The sequence below is a fragment of the Solanum lycopersicum genome, chromosome 2 (genome assembly GCF_036512215.1).
Source record: "Solanum lycopersicum chromosome 2, SLM_r2.1".
Taxonomy (NCBI): domain Eukaryota; kingdom Viridiplantae; phylum Streptophyta; class Magnoliopsida; order Solanales; family Solanaceae; genus Solanum; species Solanum lycopersicum.
The window spans coordinates 64,994,489-65,013,007 of NC_090801.1; the positions used below are offsets into that span (position 1 = coordinate 64,994,489).

At 32.8% G+C, this 18,519-nt stretch overlaps 3 protein-coding genes across 8 annotated transcripts; 1 reads left to right on the forward strand and 2 right to left on the reverse strand.

Moving 5' to 3' along the window:
* Window positions 1-2,505: 2,505 nt before the first annotated feature.
* On the reverse strand, window positions 2,506-3,608 carry LOC101244335 (LOB domain-containing protein 40). Its single transcript, NM_001347909.1, has 2 exons — window positions 3,380-3,608; window positions 2,506-3,291 (listed from the first exon to the last, which is right to left on the reverse strand). Exons 1-2 carry the CDS (start codon window positions 3,567-3,569, stop codon window positions 2,666-2,668), a joined length of 816 nt encoding a protein of 271 aa, NP_001334838.1. The 5' UTR covers window positions 3,570-3,608; the 3' UTR covers window positions 2,506-2,665.
* A 1,891-nt stretch (window positions 3,609-5,499) lies between these two features.
* On the reverse strand, window positions 5,500-9,902 carry LOC101243660 (uncharacterized). Of its 6 annotated transcripts, none has more exons than XR_003245096.2 (6): window positions 9,696-9,902; window positions 9,487-9,607; window positions 9,080-9,195; window positions 6,690-7,090; window positions 5,937-6,047; window positions 5,500-5,804 (listed from the first exon to the last, which is right to left on the reverse strand). XR_003245096.2 is itself a non-coding variant. In XM_026029029.2 (5 exons), exons 2-4 carry the CDS (start codon window positions 9,595-9,597, stop codon window positions 6,727-6,729), a joined length of 591 nt encoding a protein of 196 aa, XP_025884814.1. In that variant the 5' UTR covers window positions 9,598-9,607; window positions 9,696-9,902; the 3' UTR covers window positions 5,500-5,868; window positions 6,690-6,726. The 6 variants fall into 6 exon arrangements, 3 of the variants coding, with proteins under 3 accessions (XP_025884814.1, XP_010316336.1, NP_001316878.1); XR_003245097.2 differs by having other exon boundaries at window positions 5,500-5,868; XR_011214415.1 differs by having other exon boundaries at window positions 9,487-9,619; window positions 9,696-9,872.
* A 1,013-nt stretch (window positions 9,903-10,915) lies between these two features.
* LOC101254970 (putative Peroxidase 48) lies at window positions 10,916-14,877 on the forward strand. Its single transcript, XM_004233664.5, has 4 exons — window positions 10,916-11,432; window positions 13,244-13,435; window positions 13,874-14,039; window positions 14,139-14,877. Exons 1-4 carry the CDS (start codon window positions 11,175-11,177, stop codon window positions 14,579-14,581), a joined length of 1,059 nt encoding a protein of 352 aa, XP_004233712.1. The 5' UTR covers window positions 10,916-11,174; the 3' UTR covers window positions 14,582-14,877.
* The last annotated feature ends 3,642 nt before the right edge of the window (window positions 14,878-18,519 follow it).

Below are 18,519 nucleotides of genomic sequence, written 5' to 3' on the forward strand. Positions count from 1 at the left end.
ATAATTTATGGAGAATTTATAAAAATCATGTGTTTTTGACTTCAATACATCGTGATACACTGGAAATTTTAAAATTATTTACATGATTTTGACAAGGTGGAACTAGTTGGAGTCAGGATTAAGAGTTTGGGGTTCTAAATTTTCTTTAGAATTATCAATTAATTTTGTTAGGAATTTACAAATTAATATACATATATATTTAATTAATTTTTTAGTATAGATACAAGGTCTACGGAAAAGCTAATGAGTTCGTATGAACCTATGACCCCTCACCTAGCTCCGCTTCTGAAGTTAAATATGAGATACAAGTCCATGCCTGAGCTCATAATAATTTCAAGGTGTTGGAGATTGTTGGAGCCATATAGGGACAAGGAGATTAATATATGTATCGTGTTCATTGACTTGAAAAGGCTTATAATAAAGTTTCTAGGTAGGTGCACCCAAGAGTGTGTCTTAGTGATCAATAAAGTGACGAGTTGAACGCACACCACTAGGTTTCAGGTTCTATTTTCAATAAAAATATTTTAAGTGGTATTATAGTGCAACACAGAGCATTACATTAGAATCCTTTATCACAGCAGCAGCAAAACAAGGAAATGAAAGAACGGAAATACGGGAATGCAGGAAATTCTAGATATCCAATACAAATAACAAGAGTACTCTGGACATAAATACTTGCAAAATGAAAAGCTAAACAAGCGTATAATAAAGAGTAACTTTCACATATACAAACACAAAAATTATATTGATATGTAATAACTATAGTTTACATGATTGCGCTTTATAGTAAATTTTATGTTTGCTATGACTATTAATATGTATATTTCGCTATTCATATATACAAAAGAGGCAATTGTATAATTGGTTTTGATATACATATACAAAAGAATCGATTGTATTGTTTGTGTTTGTATAAAGCGAGAAAATATAGAAATACAAAAGAAAAATGGATAGAGAATTGTATAATCATAAGTATATAGGACAAAAATATATGTATTTGTATTTGTATATACAGTTTTCTCTCGGTTTATACAAGCACAAACACAATGTATACATGTGTGTTTGTATAAAGTGAGAGACACTAGTGAAACTGGCGGTGAGATCTGAGAGAGGGGAATAAAAATATATGTATATATACAATTTTCTCTGGCTTTATACAAACATTTTATATATTTGTGTTTGTACAAAAGCGAGAGAGGCGAGGGAGAGACTGCCCAGAATGGTGAGAGAGATTCACCAGGAACAGAGATGAAATAGCAACAGTTTGCTACAGGATACAATTAAACCAAACTGTGGTTATGACATTTAATTTGAATAAGTACAATTTTCCAATATTAACCCTCTCCACCCTGCCCATTTGTTATAATCTTTTTGGCCCAATCAGTACATAGCCCATGGGCTGAGCCCAGCTGATTAGAGAAAATTGAGGGAGCCGAGCTAGTTTTGAAGTAGTAGTGCAATTGTTTTGTATAACGAAAACGCATGCTCACTTAGTCATTTTCCCTATTTCGATATGAGTAATATTGCAGCTTAGAGTACATTTCATGAAGATTTGAATTTAAATTACTTAAAAGAAATTAATCTAATCCAGTTTAGTAATTAAAATTTTCAAATCGACTATGGAAACTAAGAGTCAATGCATACGAACCTTGACTCATAGATAATTTTTTCTAGGACACGGGAAGTGTAGAACAATGTCAGAGACTACCCAATGTGAGAACAATAAAATTGACTTTTAAGTCAATCCAAATATCTTTTAACTTCTTCGATCCTAACGGTTCAAGTTTCTTGTTCTCAACATATCCCTTTCAAAAATATTTACCACTAATTCACTAGCTATTTGCTTAGTTACATTAGTTATGAATTTAATCATCGAATCAAATAAACATTATGTCGAGATACCTAGAAAGTGAAAATGTTTTGCATCCTTATTTCCACTTCTCCATTCCCAAATAATTTTAACCAATTATACATGATGATAAATTATTAAGAGTAATTATAAGATAATGTATTTATATCCTTCGTAATTTTAATAATTAATAAAAAAATGACAAGTACATTCAACTTATGTTCGAAATTTTAGAGACACACTTATTCTATATTAAAATTTTATTACTCCTCTAAACTTGTTTTATAAGTAATTTTCTACACTTTTCGATTTATGTGGCACTAGTTTTAAAAAAAGTCAATCAACACTGAGCCCACAAGATAGTGTCACGTCGTCTAAAAAGGGTAGAAAATTATTACTTGACACCATTTGACCAGCACGAAATTTGAGAAATAAATGAAAACTTTGAATTGTTTACCAAATTGTCCTTCAAAAGTAGATTCGGTAAAATAGGAATTGTACCTTACCTAGGAAAATGTGAAATTCTTTTTGGAACTGAAAAAAAAATGATGCCACATAAAATGAGATGAAAGGGGAGTAATAAAATAAGTTCAGAGGATAATAAGACCTTAGTATAATATAGTATAAGTGTGTTTTTAAAATTTTAAAAAGGTTAGTTGTGCAAAATTCCATAATTTATTAACAAGCTTACTCTAACAATTAAGTATAATATTTGAAAGAAAAATTTTCTTCTGCTACTATATAACTTTATATTTGTACTGATTTAGAGGGCAAAAAAGTAAACCAACATAAAATTAACTACTAGTACTAAACTAATCAATGAAGTCGAAGCTCTATTTTACATTCGCCGGCGCCGTTCACCAACTGAACATCTTTATTCCGTTTAGTTTCCTTCGGTTTACTGTCAACAGTTCCTAAAGACGAAAAACCTAAAGTCAGTTCCAATTCGACATCTTTAGCTGAATCTTCCACTTCAGCCATACCCGAGCTATCGCATTCCACATTCATAGCCACAGCCGCCGCCGCCGCAGCTTCTTCTTCAGACTGGTGACTCAACGAAGACTCATGGCTCGTAGACCCGTTCATTTTCTCATGGGCCAATTCATCACCCGACCCGGAACATACCGGATTCGAGTTTTTTGCTTTTGTGTTAGCACCTGAGCGCTTGAATCGACATCGGGTCCTGACCCGATGCAGCTCGCTGGACTTGGTAGAGTTTTCATCTTTGTTAATATGCCTAATATCGTAAGGCAATTTCAAAGGAGGACCGTTGTTGTTTACAGCAATTTCAGAAGCTATGGGAGTAATTGGAGTTCCTTTGAGTACCGCCTCCACAGCATTTTGACAAAGCTGCCAATTCCCTGACCATAACAACCCTACCGATCCATAAATCGGGTTCACTATTCTTCCACAAGCCTCATAAAGCAATGACCTAAATATCGCTGCAATTTAAAATAAAAAAGAAAATGTCAATACAAAATTGTACATAGACATGCACTTGAATAATAATACAATTGAAATTGAGTTTACCAGGACGAAGATGATCAGGGCCAGCGTTAATGAGATTCATCAGACCAGCACGGCCGTAAAACTTTGCCAGAAAAACAGTGGCGTTGGACTGAGAATCCGGGGTTTTGATCCATTGAAGACAAGGCCTAATGCTACAACTTTCGCTGCAACCTTTACGAAGAACTCTACAACCATTGCAACTCATACGCATCACTAATTTTGTTAAGTATAGAGAGAAGATATAATTTATGAGTAAGAAATCATGAGACTTATATATAAATAAATAAAAAGTCCCTGGGTTTTTTATTTTAATTATTACTTATGTGAGATTACTAGAGGCGCAGTGGTTTGCCTCAAAAATAAAGATTAGCAGTATAAGTTTTCATTGGAAACCATTTTTCCATATTCTCGGAATAAGGGGATGCACAGCCACCTTTTATTATTGTATAAAAAAGAAAAAAATCATATACTAATATTAAATTGAATCATCATATAGCATAAAAATCATCTTACCCACTCTCGTTCTAGTTACGTGCCTCTCACACCCCAATCACTGTAGTTTACTTGATAATCTTATTGGTAAGTCATTAACATACAAGTGTGATTTAACAAGTCTAAAAACTGTGGAGTTTTTTGTTTGTACAAAATGGTCCAAAAGCAGTTGCCTTCATTTGCTATGAAGCAGGGAATGAGCAAATGGAGAAAAAGGAAAAGACAGGTGGGGATGAGACAGGGAGCATTGGGTTTTGGTGCCATGCAAGTCACAACAAAATATATTGGAAGGATGAAGCGCGTGGATATCACGTGAAAATGTCAGAGTGCGGTCGAATCGCCACATATCCTGGAGAAATGTGGACCCACAAGCACCATTTTGGTGTCCCCAACGTTAAAGCGCTCCCGGTTTACGGGAAAACCGCTTATCAGGGTAAAAAACCGGTAAATAAAATTTGCGGTTCTGTGTGCGGGACCGGGGAAGGTGACTCAACTTAGAAGTCGAGTTACTCATGTTTATCCGTAAAATTAAGAAACTACGTTCTAGTTTTAATTTTTCGCATAATAATATTAAAAAGGAATAATTGTATAGCATAATAAATTAATAATATAAAATAAATATAGTAGCTACCATTTAACTTATTTGCGTTCTATAACAAACTGTTTGTCAGTCTCTTCTTCCTCATATTCTCGTTTTATACAAATTTAAATTATATATAGTTTCTATCTTTTTCGTTTTATACAATTCGATTTAATTGTATATTTCCTGCTCAAGTCTCTTTTGCCTTTCTCTCTTACTCATTTTATACAAATTCAAATTGTATATAATCGCCGTATACACTTATAATTATATAATTTGTTTTACACAATTCTCTACTCGAGTCTCTTTCTTTTTCTCGTTTTATAGACTTCGTCTTCAATTATATATGTATAGCAAATTATACATATATATGTTTACCATGAAGTGCAATCATGCAAATTTTGCTATAACATATAAATATAAATTTTATGTTTGTTATATGTGAAAGTTGTCCTATTAAAAATCATAAAGATTACTATTTTACTGCATTTTACCTATCGTTAATTTGACAACAACACTTAAACATATTATAATCATTTCTCGTACACCCATATGTCTCAACAATTAAATTCACCATGTTGCTATTAAAGAAAGATGGCCGTACGTCTCAACTCTCAACTTATGGTTTGTGAGTATTCCAAGTGAGAAATCACATTTAATTTAATAGACTAATAATTTTAGGCATGGTAGGAAAAATATATTGGCTTTGTACCATGTATCAATTTAGTTATCATCGTGGATTTAATCCATGAATATGCTGCCTTCAAAAGTTGAATTATATGCATAATATGGCCCTTTTTTGAGATTACTCTTTCCTATTACTGTGAACTCAATGCCTAAATTTCTAAATTCAAAATATTTCAATCATTTTCCCCTTTTTTCCTGCTGGCAGATAAAACTGGCCATTTGGGCAAATGCCCCCAAAAGCATTTGCTAACTCAACCTCAAACCAAAACATTTTGTTAACTCAACCTCAAAAGTTAACTTACGAGAAAAGCGTTAGTCAAGACCATGCAAAGAGACAACACATGCACTCAAATGTTGCAAATCCAACGGTGGAAGGAAAGACTAAGATGAGAAGAGATTCAGATTTTCATTCAACATGTGTAGGAATTTATACTGAAATGGCTGTATAAACAAGACCAAAAAAAATCCAAGATAGCTGCTTTTCTCTTCTTTACACATATATATTCGAAATTTCTGCATTTTACTGGCTTCTTTTTTCCCTCTCAGACAAAAACCAAAAATCAAAGCACCTACAAGTACTCCTTCATGATCATAGTGGGCATTCAGTTGTTTGCATGCAATCACAATATCACATTATGGTAATATATGTTGAACTATATGCGCTAATGCTTGGACTGCAACTTGCTACTGTAAAAAAGTTGCGTTAATTGAAACAGATTATTATGTATTCCTTCACCAGCTAATGGCGGAGCTGCAATACAACACATTAGCAACATTCAAAGAGAGCAATAATGTGGCTGAACACAGCAAGAACCTAACCTCTGCTGAAGACAATGCTCACTGCTGCTAAATAGCCATCCGACTTTACTTTTCTTTGTACTGTACTACTTTTAACCTCGAGTTCAGCCTCTATTATGTAACTTCTACTCGCTATCAATAAAAGCTTTGTTTTAGCAACAACAAAAAAAATATATCCTGTACAACACATCTATGCCTTATTCCCCTTCGTTAAACATTCAATCTTTTAGTAAATACATTTTCATCACTCATCTAAATATGTTTCGACTAGGGGTAAAAGATGGACAGTTTGAAGTTAAATTAGACTGTACCAACAATTTTGAAGAGTCCGAGCAACTTAGTATATAATTAAACGCATCTATTGAACTTTACTTCACAAGAGAATGACAACTGAATAAGAAATTTTTGAATTAGATTCATTGGCTAAACAATTTCATGTGATAAAAGATTTGAATATACATGTCTAGCTTTCCTTTTTAATTTATAGGAATTCAAAATTATACTCCAAATTATATCATGAAATTCTTTAGGAAAGAAAACAAGAGAGATTAATTCAATACCACTATAAAACTTATTCTACTTCCAATTGGGACAAGAAATAAACAAAGCAATGCTCGTTCTGGAAGCTCAGGAGTAAATGATACAGCTACATAGATTTCAAAGAAGCTAACACCAAGGTTAAGTTATAATTTTTTAGTATTAACTATGTCGATCCAGTATATGTGAAAAAGATTCTACCTACGAAAAAACAAGAGGGGAGGGAGAAAAGAATACCCTCGCTAAAAGCTGAATAATACACAACGGAGTTGATTCAGGAAGTGGATTGACTTCTCACACTAGGTGGCAGCATTTTACCAGAATCATCCGATGAGGGTGATTTTTCACTAGATTTGCAGACAGCTTCATCAAACTCTTCCTCTGTGTTCATCTTTCTCTTCTTTGCTGCAGATTCAGAATTATTTTTCCCAGTTTCACTGTTTTCCTCTTTCTGCCCACTCTTTTTCTCTTTCCCTTTATCTGGCTGAGGTCCGAAATCCGACACAAATAATGGTGCTTCTCTTCCACTCAACCGACAGAATACTTGTTCAACTGTTTCACTTATTTCCTTCCCTATCCCTTTATTATCCAAAATAAGTTCCCAAACCGATTTGGAGGCTTTTTCAAGCACTGAAGTCCTACATGAAAAATTGGGCAAGCAGAAAATGAAAAATAAATCATTGGCAACCAAAAAAAAAAAAAAAAGACAATTTCATAAGGTGAGCACTTATCACTGTACTTATTTTTGGTTTGAGTTCAGCCAGCAAGGTCTGAAGCGTTTAAAATAGGAAAAAGCATTGACACTCTAATTTTATGCAGCTGAAAATTTGTTAATTTTTAAATGAGATGATGTAGCCTGTAGGTGAGATTTTGCTGGAATATGATTCTAGAATAAATTAAGAACAGTGCCAAGCATGTGGAATTTTCAGCATCATCGCATCCTAAGCAGGGTGTGCAGGAGCAATGAGCACCTCCAAGTCCTGGTGAAAGTAAAGGAGCAGATTAAATCTGACTAACTTGGATATTGGACAAGATTCAGTTATCTACCAAATATACACTATAAATAAAATGCTGATTAAGATCACATAATTTTCAAGCTCTAATTATAAAGCATCAACATCTCCAACAACAAATGTCTAATATCAAGATCCTAAAAACCTTTGTAAAAACTTCCATACCAATCAAACGCTTGCTGAGATGTATCACAAGGTCAAGGGACTTCCTTGAAATTCCTTTTTACTCTTCCTATATGTTTAATGCACCCAAAACCCACATTCACATGTACCATCAGAGATATATGTCTGAACTTCTACCAAAATAGTGTATTATAACAACTGTCTCAGTCTCAAGCAAGCTGAGGTCAGGTGAATGAATCCTTAATATGATAAATGCTCAATTTGGGTCGATAATGTTTCATTACTCCGCACTTGAGAAATATCTCAACCGAAATAGTGCAAGCAAAACAAAACACTAAATTTACTGTATGGACCACTTTTTACAGGTATAATAAGACAAAATAATAATTCCCTCAATGTATTTCAATTCAGTATTTTATTTTATTTTTTGATGACCCTAATATCGGGGCAAACTTCCCCTCACCTTGATTGTATTTCAATTCAGTATTCTGAAATGATTATGCACACCAGTCAAAAAACCTTTTATGTGAGCAAATGTACTGGAAGTCAAGAGAATCATCACTGGTACTGATAAGTCATCAAACTAAAAGTTCTTCAACATGCTTCACTTGACTTTTCAACTTAGGTCGACAACTCAATTTCAGGGCCCTAGTGAAGTTGAGAATTAATGCAGCAATTCAGTGTTAGAATGTTTTAAATTCTTTCGATTTGCTATGAAAGATTAATAGTATGGAGTATTCTTCCTTTCATGTATCCTAAAATTTCCTATTTCAAATTATTTGACTCTCCTACAGCGACATAAGAAGTCTCCTATTTTTGTTAATAACTAATTCAGGGTCCTATTGGTCCAACTTTCAACATCTACTTACACTGAGAGGACTTCATTTCAAAAAAGAGTTTTACAAGACATACCTAGGGAGAGTAGCAGTTTATATTTGACCAAATCATTTGAGAACCGCTTTTGCCTATATTAGAGAAACAATTCGTGTTTGGCCAATCTTAATAAAAAGTAATTTAAGCGTCAATTTTTTTCAAAAAAGAACATGTGAAGATTCACTTCATCAACTTGGGCTTTAGTTAGTTCAATAGGTTTTGGAAGATGTCCTTTGTTGCATTACAATGTTGGAATGTATTTCGGCTTAGACACTATACTTTTAATCGTTGTGTTGAGAAATCGAGCTCTTGGCTGATACAGGTGTACAGATATCCCTAAAAATAGGTAAAACTGCCTTTTACAGGTTGAATGGGTCTTCAGGCTTAACTTGTTAGGTGCTGGTCATGTCCTGGATTTGGGTCATGAAAATTATAACCAGGATTTCTTTTGCTGGTATAACAGCTATATTTAGGATTTACGGGTGATAGTCCATAATATATTCAGGATATACCAAGTCCAAGTTTCAAAAAATTATTCTTTCAATTATATTTCATGCTGTCAAATTGAACTTTCTTGAGATAATGCAGAAGCCAAACCAGAACAAATAAAAAACATACTCAAGTTCTTGTCGCAATGCATCAAAGAGCTCCCTCTTGGTCTGCCTTTCTGCACCAGGTGTGTTCAGAACCCTGCTTTGCTCAACCATCTTTATGGTGGTATTCTTGAGTTCTTCCTACATGACAAAAGAAATGGACTATCAGTGTAATAACAAGAAGGGGCTGATGCATATTTAGGCAGTGTGTATACCCTCACATACAAAGTCTGCGTGCTTAAAGAGGGAGAAATCTTTTTTTCGATATACATATTTTTACTAAACATATACTCAAATTCTGGAATCATATAACAAAAGAGGGTTTCGTGGTACTGGGCGCACACCGACTTTTAATATTAGATAGACATTAATAGGAAAGCATATGTTTGAATAAAACGTAGGTAATTGTGGGTAGGTGAAAGCAAACCATACATTAGCTTTGAGCTGAGTTATGATTTTCAACCTCATGGAATCAATTGTTCCATCGTTCATGAGTGTCCCCATTACATCTTCTGGCGTTATGACAGACGAAGATGATTCCATCGTCAATCTCCTGTTCAGTTATCTACAATCAGCTGAGACACTAACAGAAAAAAAATAATGAATTAAACCAAATAACACCGATCATAATCATGCCATACCTGTAACGAAGAGAAATCGGACTGATCGATCGAGGAAAACGGTGAGTTGCCGGTGAATCGATGAAATTAGGGTTCTGATGAATTTGGGGCAAAGAGGGAGAGATAGGAAGAGAGGAGTATTTATTTTAAAATAAAAATACATAAATAGTCTTTAAATTTCTCCGAAAATATTATTCCATGTATCTGTAAAAATATTTATTTTTATATGCTAAAATTTTAAAGAAAAAAGAAAAACATGTAGTCATGAAATTAAGACAAGATAAAATATCCTTTCCCGCCTTTTTGGTTTTCAGTCTTTGGCACCTTTTTTTTAAAAAAAGAAAAAATTCTCTTCACCGTTCTAAAATTCCAAGGAGGCTCGTAATTCTCATTCTTTTAATTCTTTATACATATAAAAAATACTTTAGATATCTAAATTTTAAATGTGACTACGAAGTAAATATTTTTACATGCATTTTAAACTGTGGTGGAATTATGAATTATTTATAAATATTTGTTGAAGTTCTAATTTGTAGAATAGTTGAGTTAAGATTTCTAATAAAAAAATTTAAAATTCATAGAAATAGACACATATAATAATTGAAAGAGATTTAATATCTATAACAGATAGATAAAATATTATTTTAACTATATATAAATAATATAATTTTTTTGTTGAAAAAAAATCTCCCTTTTAACAAGGTGGTTCCACCCTGCTTACATAATAGCCTCTATAATTCCATTAAAATAAATAATAATAAAATAAAATACTTCAGATCCATCTTATGCTTTAACTATGAACCTTTAAATATTCCACAACAATTTAAATTTCACATACGACTTTTCACATGTCACATCATAGCATGTTAGTAAATAGAGTTTACGAGTGATGTTTGTAAATATTGCTTTCTTGATCCATCTTTATTTGTGGACTAACAATACTTATATTATTGATAAAATTAATGAATGATTTATCATGTTATATCTATTTAATTTGTATAATTAAATATTATTTATTCTTTAATATTTAAATGATTTATATTTAATAAAAATCTAATTTGATAAAATCATCTCTATTATTTATTATTTCTTAATCACGATAACAATTTAATATTGCTGAATAGAGGAAAATAAAAAATTGCAAAATTCACCATATTAAAAAAAAATTTATTTTTGACAAACTAAAAGAAAAGAGATTAGTTAAAGGGTTATTTTATATTTAATCCGAAAGATAAGGGACCATCTTTAGTCGTCTTCATTAGCTGTACACAATTTTCCCCAATTCCTCCAAATCGCTTCCACCATTTCTGAGTTTAGACGAATTTGTCGTCAATACTGATATGGCAATGTCTCAGTTTGGGATGAAAAACTTGTTATATCCGTTTTTTCTGTTTCAAATTTTGGCGCTACCTACTTCTCTCTCTGTATATATAGAGTGGTGGTGTAGATTAGAAGGCGAGTCAGGTGTCAGTCCACGCCAATCTCTTCATCCATTTCGAAATGTTTAGCAGGAACTGTGTTTTACTGGCGGTTTTCTCATTCTTGGTTATCTGCCCTGTGACTACAGTGGCGGCGCAACCAGAGGTTGATCCAGGAAGTGCCTCTGGATTCCCTTTTCAACTCAGATACAATTATTATGATGAGAAATGTGAGGATCTTGAGGGCATTGTGTGGTCAAAGATGAAGACAATTGTCAAGCTGCAACACAATGCCCCAGCACAACTATTACGCCTAATGTTCCATGATTGTTTCATTGGGGTACTCTCCATCCTTTGATGATGCATTCATTTTAGTCTCTCTTTTTTTTCCTTTTGTTTCCCAATTTCTGGTTGTTCTTCAATTTGTAAAATTTCTCTTCTCTTTTCATTTTGTTACATTTTATGATTCTTGATATGTGCATCATGAGTTCTTTAATGAGGTTTCATTGGGGTACACTTCATGCAACTGAATGAATACTTTGTGTACACATTAGATCACAGAGCCTTTAGGTTTTCTTTTTCTTCTCTTTTTGGGTGATTAGGATTAAGCAAGAACTTAGAGCTATGAAGGTTAAAGAAAACGTCTAGGACGAAGCGGAAAGGAGATTGACGTTTTATGCTGAATTATCTACTGTTTATTTATGTGGTTTGGTCATCTAGATGTCTACTGACAATATTTTGTGGATTTTGTATTACTTCATATATTTCGCATCGGTTCCTGATGCACTTGCATTTTTCTTTGACACACTTGTGGATGTTTTCTTCTTTATAATTAGCAGTGTGATCTTGAACATCATGGATTTGTGATTCTTCATATGTTATATGCGTCTTTGCGCATTGTGTTCTTCGTCTGGTTCAGATGGAGGTTTTAGCTGATCTAGTTTTGAGTTCGGGGACAGAGATAAACACATGCATTGTTGTTCTCGCTAGTTTCACCAGAGCATCACTTCTGTCTGTGCTTGTTGATTTCTGAAAACATTTCTATGTACATTTACCTTATGCTGTAATGTTCACTTCTAATTTTGGAAGCAAGTCTAATGTAGATGAGGTTCGCTTCCACATGTTGTGCCACTTCAATAATTGTCGATTGATTTTCTGACTACCAAGAAAACAACAAGTATCGATCTCTTTTGTGTCTTTCTTTCTGTTATTCTATGCAGTTAGTTCTTAGCCTTTTTTGGTTCTACTATCTCTAATGCATTTAACCCTGATGAACACAAAATAGTTCCAAGTACTTCCAGCCTTCTGTCACTATTATTTCTCTGTTCACATTTCATGCATGTTGGATGTGAATTCATTTTATTTATTACTCTTATAGCATTGTAGATATTTCTTTAATAAGCCTTTGATTTTTGGTATGTTGCATTGTGTGAACTTTCTGTAGCTTGTCACTTGTCTTATTCTTTTTTGTGTCAATGGCCTTTAATGCTCCAAGTGGACCAGTTCCTATCATCTCTCCCTACTTACGTCTTACAGAAGTGTCAAGTGTGTTGTTAATGAATTCAAAATATAGCTCTATGTTGATTTATCTGTGGTTTTGTCCATGCAGATGTGTATCAACTATACTTTTTTGGATTTTGTATTTCTTCATATTTGAAATTGGTTCCTGATGCACTTGCATTTCTTTGACGGACTTGTGGATTTTTTCTTTTAAAAATTAGCCGTGTGATCTTGAACATTAAGCACATGCGGTTCTTCATATGCTGTCATGTATCATTGTGCCTTGTGTTCTTTGTTTGATTCAGATGGAGATTTTAGCTGATCCAGTTTTCTTGGCTTTGAGTTGGGGACACAGATAAACACATATATTGCAATTCTCGCTTGTTTCACCAGAGCATCACTTATGTCTCTGCTTGTTGATTTTCTGTAAATTTTTCGATGCATATTTACCTGTAGTTATATCCATCTGTGTATGCATCCACACTCCTTTCCCGGATTTCCTTTGATAACAGAAAGAGGGTGAATGTGATTACTTGTGAAAAAGCAGAGGTGATAAGGAAGTCAGAAATGATATTAGACATAGAATGGTTTTTCTTTTTTCGATATGATAGAGTTTCCAGCCTATGAATTATCTATCCTATTGATTTTCAGGGTTGTGATGCATCCGTTCTGCTAGCTGATAGAAATGAGAATGGGACTGTTGAACGTGAGGCCATCCCAAACAGGACGCTGAAAGGCTTCAACTTCATTGACACGATAAAGGATGAAATTGAGGAGGAATGCCCTGGGGTTGTCTCTTGTTCTGATATCCTTGTCCTGGCAACAAGAGATGGCATAGTTTTGGTATGAATTTGGCCATATCCTTTGTTTCTTACTGTCCAACATCTTAAGTTCATTTGCTGATATCTTTGTTCTTGCTCTTAGTACTTTCTATTTTACATGGTTCTGTCTCAGTGTTCCTTGTTCAAGAAGTAATTAAGAGAGTAGAATCTGGCTAGCTAGTAAAATAGACAACTCATACACTAGCATGTGTACCATCTTTCTTAAAATAGTATAGTTCAACAATCTTGTAGTGCATATTTACATAACAGAACATTTTGCACCTTTCAGTGGTATCATATGTTAACAACCCAGTTTTGAAAATATGGGAATATTCATAAACTGTTCGTATAATGGGACCATGTAGCTTTTCGAACCAAATTGGCTTTTTTGTCATGCTGATTTCCTATTCTTTAATATTCCTCCTTCGCTCTCACATGCTGATTTTCCTAGATTTTTTAGGCTGGTGGACCATATTATCCTGTGCTTACAGGCAGAAGGGACAGTAAGGAGTCATTCTTTGATAAGGCGATGGCTGAAATTCCACGACCAAATGGGAATTTCAGTGAAACTCTTAGGCTATTTTCGGTCAGAGGATTTGATGAGAGGGAAACAGTGGCCCTCCTTGGTAACCTTTCTAATCCCACAACTTTAATCTTCAGTGCACCTTTTCTGGATTATACATATTCTGAAATTCTATCATTTTTTGTTGTTTTATCATTTGAAGGAGCACATAATATTGGGAGGATTGGCTGTCAATTTATTCGGCCCAGGCTCAGTAATTTCACGGGGACAGGTTTACCTGATCCAACAATTCCTCCCTACTTTCTTGAAGAGTTGAGGCGGAAGTGTCCAGACGACAACAACACCATCAGCAATATGTTGAATGATGAACATACAGATACAGCTAGGGGTCTGAGTGTATCAATTGCGACTTCATTAAATAATCACTACTACAAGACTTTGATGAGAGGAAGAGGGCTGTTGTTTGCTGATCAACAGTTGATGGCTAATGAGAAGACTGCTGCAGCAGCGACAGATTACGCTATTGATGATGGGAATATATTTAGAACAGAGTTTGCTCATGCCATGGCTAAAATGTCCAATTTTGGTGTTGTTACTGGATCGAAAGGAGAAGTTCGGCACAGTTGCTCCCATCTAAATTCATGAGTTCTCCTAGTGCTTGGATGATGGCACACAGCATGTACAGAGTGACTTGTTTGTTTGTATGAATGCTTAGATAAGATCATGTACAGAGTGACAAAAGTGCAAGTAGTAAACGGACTTTTTGTGCCAGACAGATTTTAGCTGGTCTGAGTATAGATATAACATTCCATATCTGGTTCAGAGAGTCCCTAGGCCATATCATCATAGTATAGATAAATTCTCACATGATTTAGTTAATATCTTCAATCAAATGCAATAAAAATAATTCAGCAATATTATTACACACTAATTTTTCAATACGTATTATGTATAGATATGTTAAAATGACTAAAATGTTATTGAGTGATTGACCATTTTTTTTATACAAGTCATTATTTAAAAATTATTTTTCGACATATATGTCACATGTCTTTATTTAATTTGCCATTTTGACATGTTGTCATTGAGTGTGTGAAACTAAAAATCAAATTCTCAACACAAATACTCAAAACATTATATAATAAGATAACCAAATTAACAAAAACAACACTTGAACTCTTGAATTACAATGAAAGTAACAAGTAAATAAGGATAGAGATGAGAGTAGAAATGAGAAGTTTAAACTCTAGAAGATTACTTTATCATAATATAATTTTTCCAAAACACACTCTACTCAACCCGGATCCCAAACAAATCTAGTATTGGAGTATCTAATTCTTGGGCATCTTTGTAGTTTAGCCCTAGGTTAAACAACTTGGCCAAGCCATTGGGTCATCGGTGTTACACACGACTTAAGTGGCCACCAATGTGTTAGTCCTTCACAATATCTACGCATACGTACAATCATGGTAGATTGTATGCGCTCGCGCTCAACAAATTAAATTGGCTTAATTCATTGGTGATCCCTTAGAGTTCGGTGATCCCTTAAAGTTGATAGCAATTTTCACTTAAACACTTTAACTAAATTTTGTTCATTTTAGACACCTCATGTCAGACTCCGTTGTGTCATTCACTTTTTTTTGGCAGGTACATGTTGACTCCGTTCTTAATTTCATTTGCTGATATTTATTTTTTCTTGCTCTTATACATTGTTCGGTCTCGTTGCTCTTTGTTCAACAAGTAATTAAGAGAGTAAAATCTGACATGCTAGTGAAGTAGACATCTTTGTTAAAATTAAAACAGTTTAGTTCAAGAATCTTGTAGTGCATATATTTACATACGCTATAATAAAAATAGTTTTTAGCAGCATAAAATATTGACATTAATATAGAGTGTTAAAGTCTTTATCGGTACAAGTTAAGTGTCATTAGAACCAATGTTACTAAAGGCTTTAGGGACATATACAAAGAGTGACAATTACCGCTAAAAATACATATTTAACAACAATTAAAAATTAAATGCCACTAATAATCATTTTTTATTGTAGTAATAACGCAAACATTTTGCACCTTCCATTAGTATCATGTCTTAACACAGTTTTGAAAATATGGGAATATTCATAAATTTTGCATATAGTGGGACATTGTAGCTTTTAAAAAAGAACTGTCCAGCTTGATTTGGAATGGAGTTTGAAAAAAAAAATAAGATTTTTAAATTTTGTAGTTCTAAATTAAAATTATGTCAAATATATTAAATACTCTGTAATTTTGTGATCTTAAACATGTCACGTGTAAAATTAAAATATTACAAAAAATAAAATAAAATAAAATGAGTCATTCTTTTTAAAAAGGAAATTGAATTATTCTTTTTATAACTGAAAGAATATTATATTTTAGGCATCAAGTTATCTAAAGAATCTATAAGTTTGAGAGTAGACGTAGAAGTTGAATTAGTCTTATAATTTATTTCAGAGTACAACATATTGTCACATTTAATGTAGATTGCGAAAATGAATTTTTTTTCATCAAATTATACTTTTGGGATTGTGCATATATATACATCCAAATCATTGATCACACATGCAAAAATATATCTGTTTAAATGAAAGCATTTATGTGGAAATCATTATCACAATAGTCAAATACATCTCAAATTTAATATAAAAAATTGTGTGAAATGTTCTTAAAAAAACATATCATAAAGAAAGTAGTACTTGCTACAGAAGGGAGTAATACAAACTCTATAGTTGTTCCAAAGAAGAAAATGGAAGGGGTTCCAAAAAAAAAGTAGCTGTGGTAATTTATGGTGCTATGATTTATCACACTTGGCGAGCAAGGAACATGAAGCTTTTTAGAAACATGCATGTAAATACGAGTTTTGTTATAGCACAAATACAAAGAAAGATTAGGGAGAGGATAAATATGTTACACTGTTCAAAAAGAGCTCATAGATGCATTAACTTAGTGTCTAGAATTTGTAAATAGATTGTTGGTATGGCTTGTTTGATTTTTTTGTTGTTTTGTTTTTGCTCGAGGTCTAGATACTTGCTGCAACCTCCCTAGAAGGGGGTGGTGACTGGTGATACCGAATGTTCCTTAATTCTGTAAAATGTTCTTGTTGTTGCAATGGTAATATTTTCAGTTATTACCAAAAAAAAAAATTTATCTTTATCATCATAGAGTACATATATTTATATATAACATAAAATAACTATTATAAATAGTATTTCAAACTCTCTTAATTTATACCAACTCTACAAACATTGAATTCATTTTAAATTCAAACATGATTAAAATAAGATTGATTGTTCACCTAGTGCATATTTTCATAACAGAACTTTTTTGTAGTATACATATTCTGATTTTTTATTTTTGTTCTTATTGTCATTTTGAAGTAGGACATATCATTTAAACGAAGTGTTAAGTACTAAGAATAGTATATAAAAGTACTAGTATTATTATATAAAAGTCTAATCGTAATATTTTTCACATTATTATTGATGTAATTTAAAATTGAATCTTAAAGAAACTATTTCACCCTTTTTGATGCCTTACATTTTAGAAGTCAACTTAATGCACTTATTGGTTACAATGAATAAAGTTCTGGTAGGTCACAAGCTTCATGGTAGAAAATGAAATACTTAAAATAAAATATCTAACCTAGCATTAAATTACTTATTTGTCCATTCAACAAGATATTTATAAGGTCACTTGTAAAAAATATAATTACAATTAATTTGAGAAGCTAGTTTTTGTGCTATATAAATACATAAACTTCTGACAAATAAAGGTTAGGTAGAAAAACATAAAAGCTTGCAAGTAATAAACCATATGATTGAGTGAATGGACTTTTTGTGCCAGACAGATTTTAGCTATATAGCTTGTAGAAAATTTTAATATTTTTATTTAGTATTTTTCAATGTACTAAAAGAAAAAAAAAAGTATATAGTCGTTTGTTACTAGTATGCGTTAATTATGATTTCTATTTACCACAAAAATTGTAATTGTTTGATTTCGTGTGATTGCTTGGTAAATAAGTTGATTATTTCGAACGTTCTGTTATTATCGTTGATTCTTTGGTTTTATTACACCAATGTGGATTGCTACGTGACATAGCGGTAAAACTTTTTCGTACATTTGTAATTCGTGATCTAATTAGACAACATCAATCTTGCTTCTTGGGGTCGCTAAGAGAAAAATTCGAGAAAAAAAATCCATTATACAGGAAACTACGGAAAATTACTTGTTCTAATTTATTTGGTCTAAAATATAAGAAATAATAAACTACCTGATTTTTTAATTGTTTTTTATTGGAAATAAAAGAAAACCTTTTCATATATATAGAAACTAGGAGATGTTATGTTCCACACATACAAAGGATAAGAACATTTCCAAGTTGCAACCAAGGAACAATATTTGATTTTGAACTTGAAATTACAAAAAAAATAAAATGATTTGCATGGAAACAAAAGAAAATCTGAATGTGTCTGCCCAAAGGAATGGTCTCCAAATGCAAGCAAAACGGCTACAAAGTAGCAGCCAATATAAATTCAGAATGACAACAAAACAAATAAAACACTGACC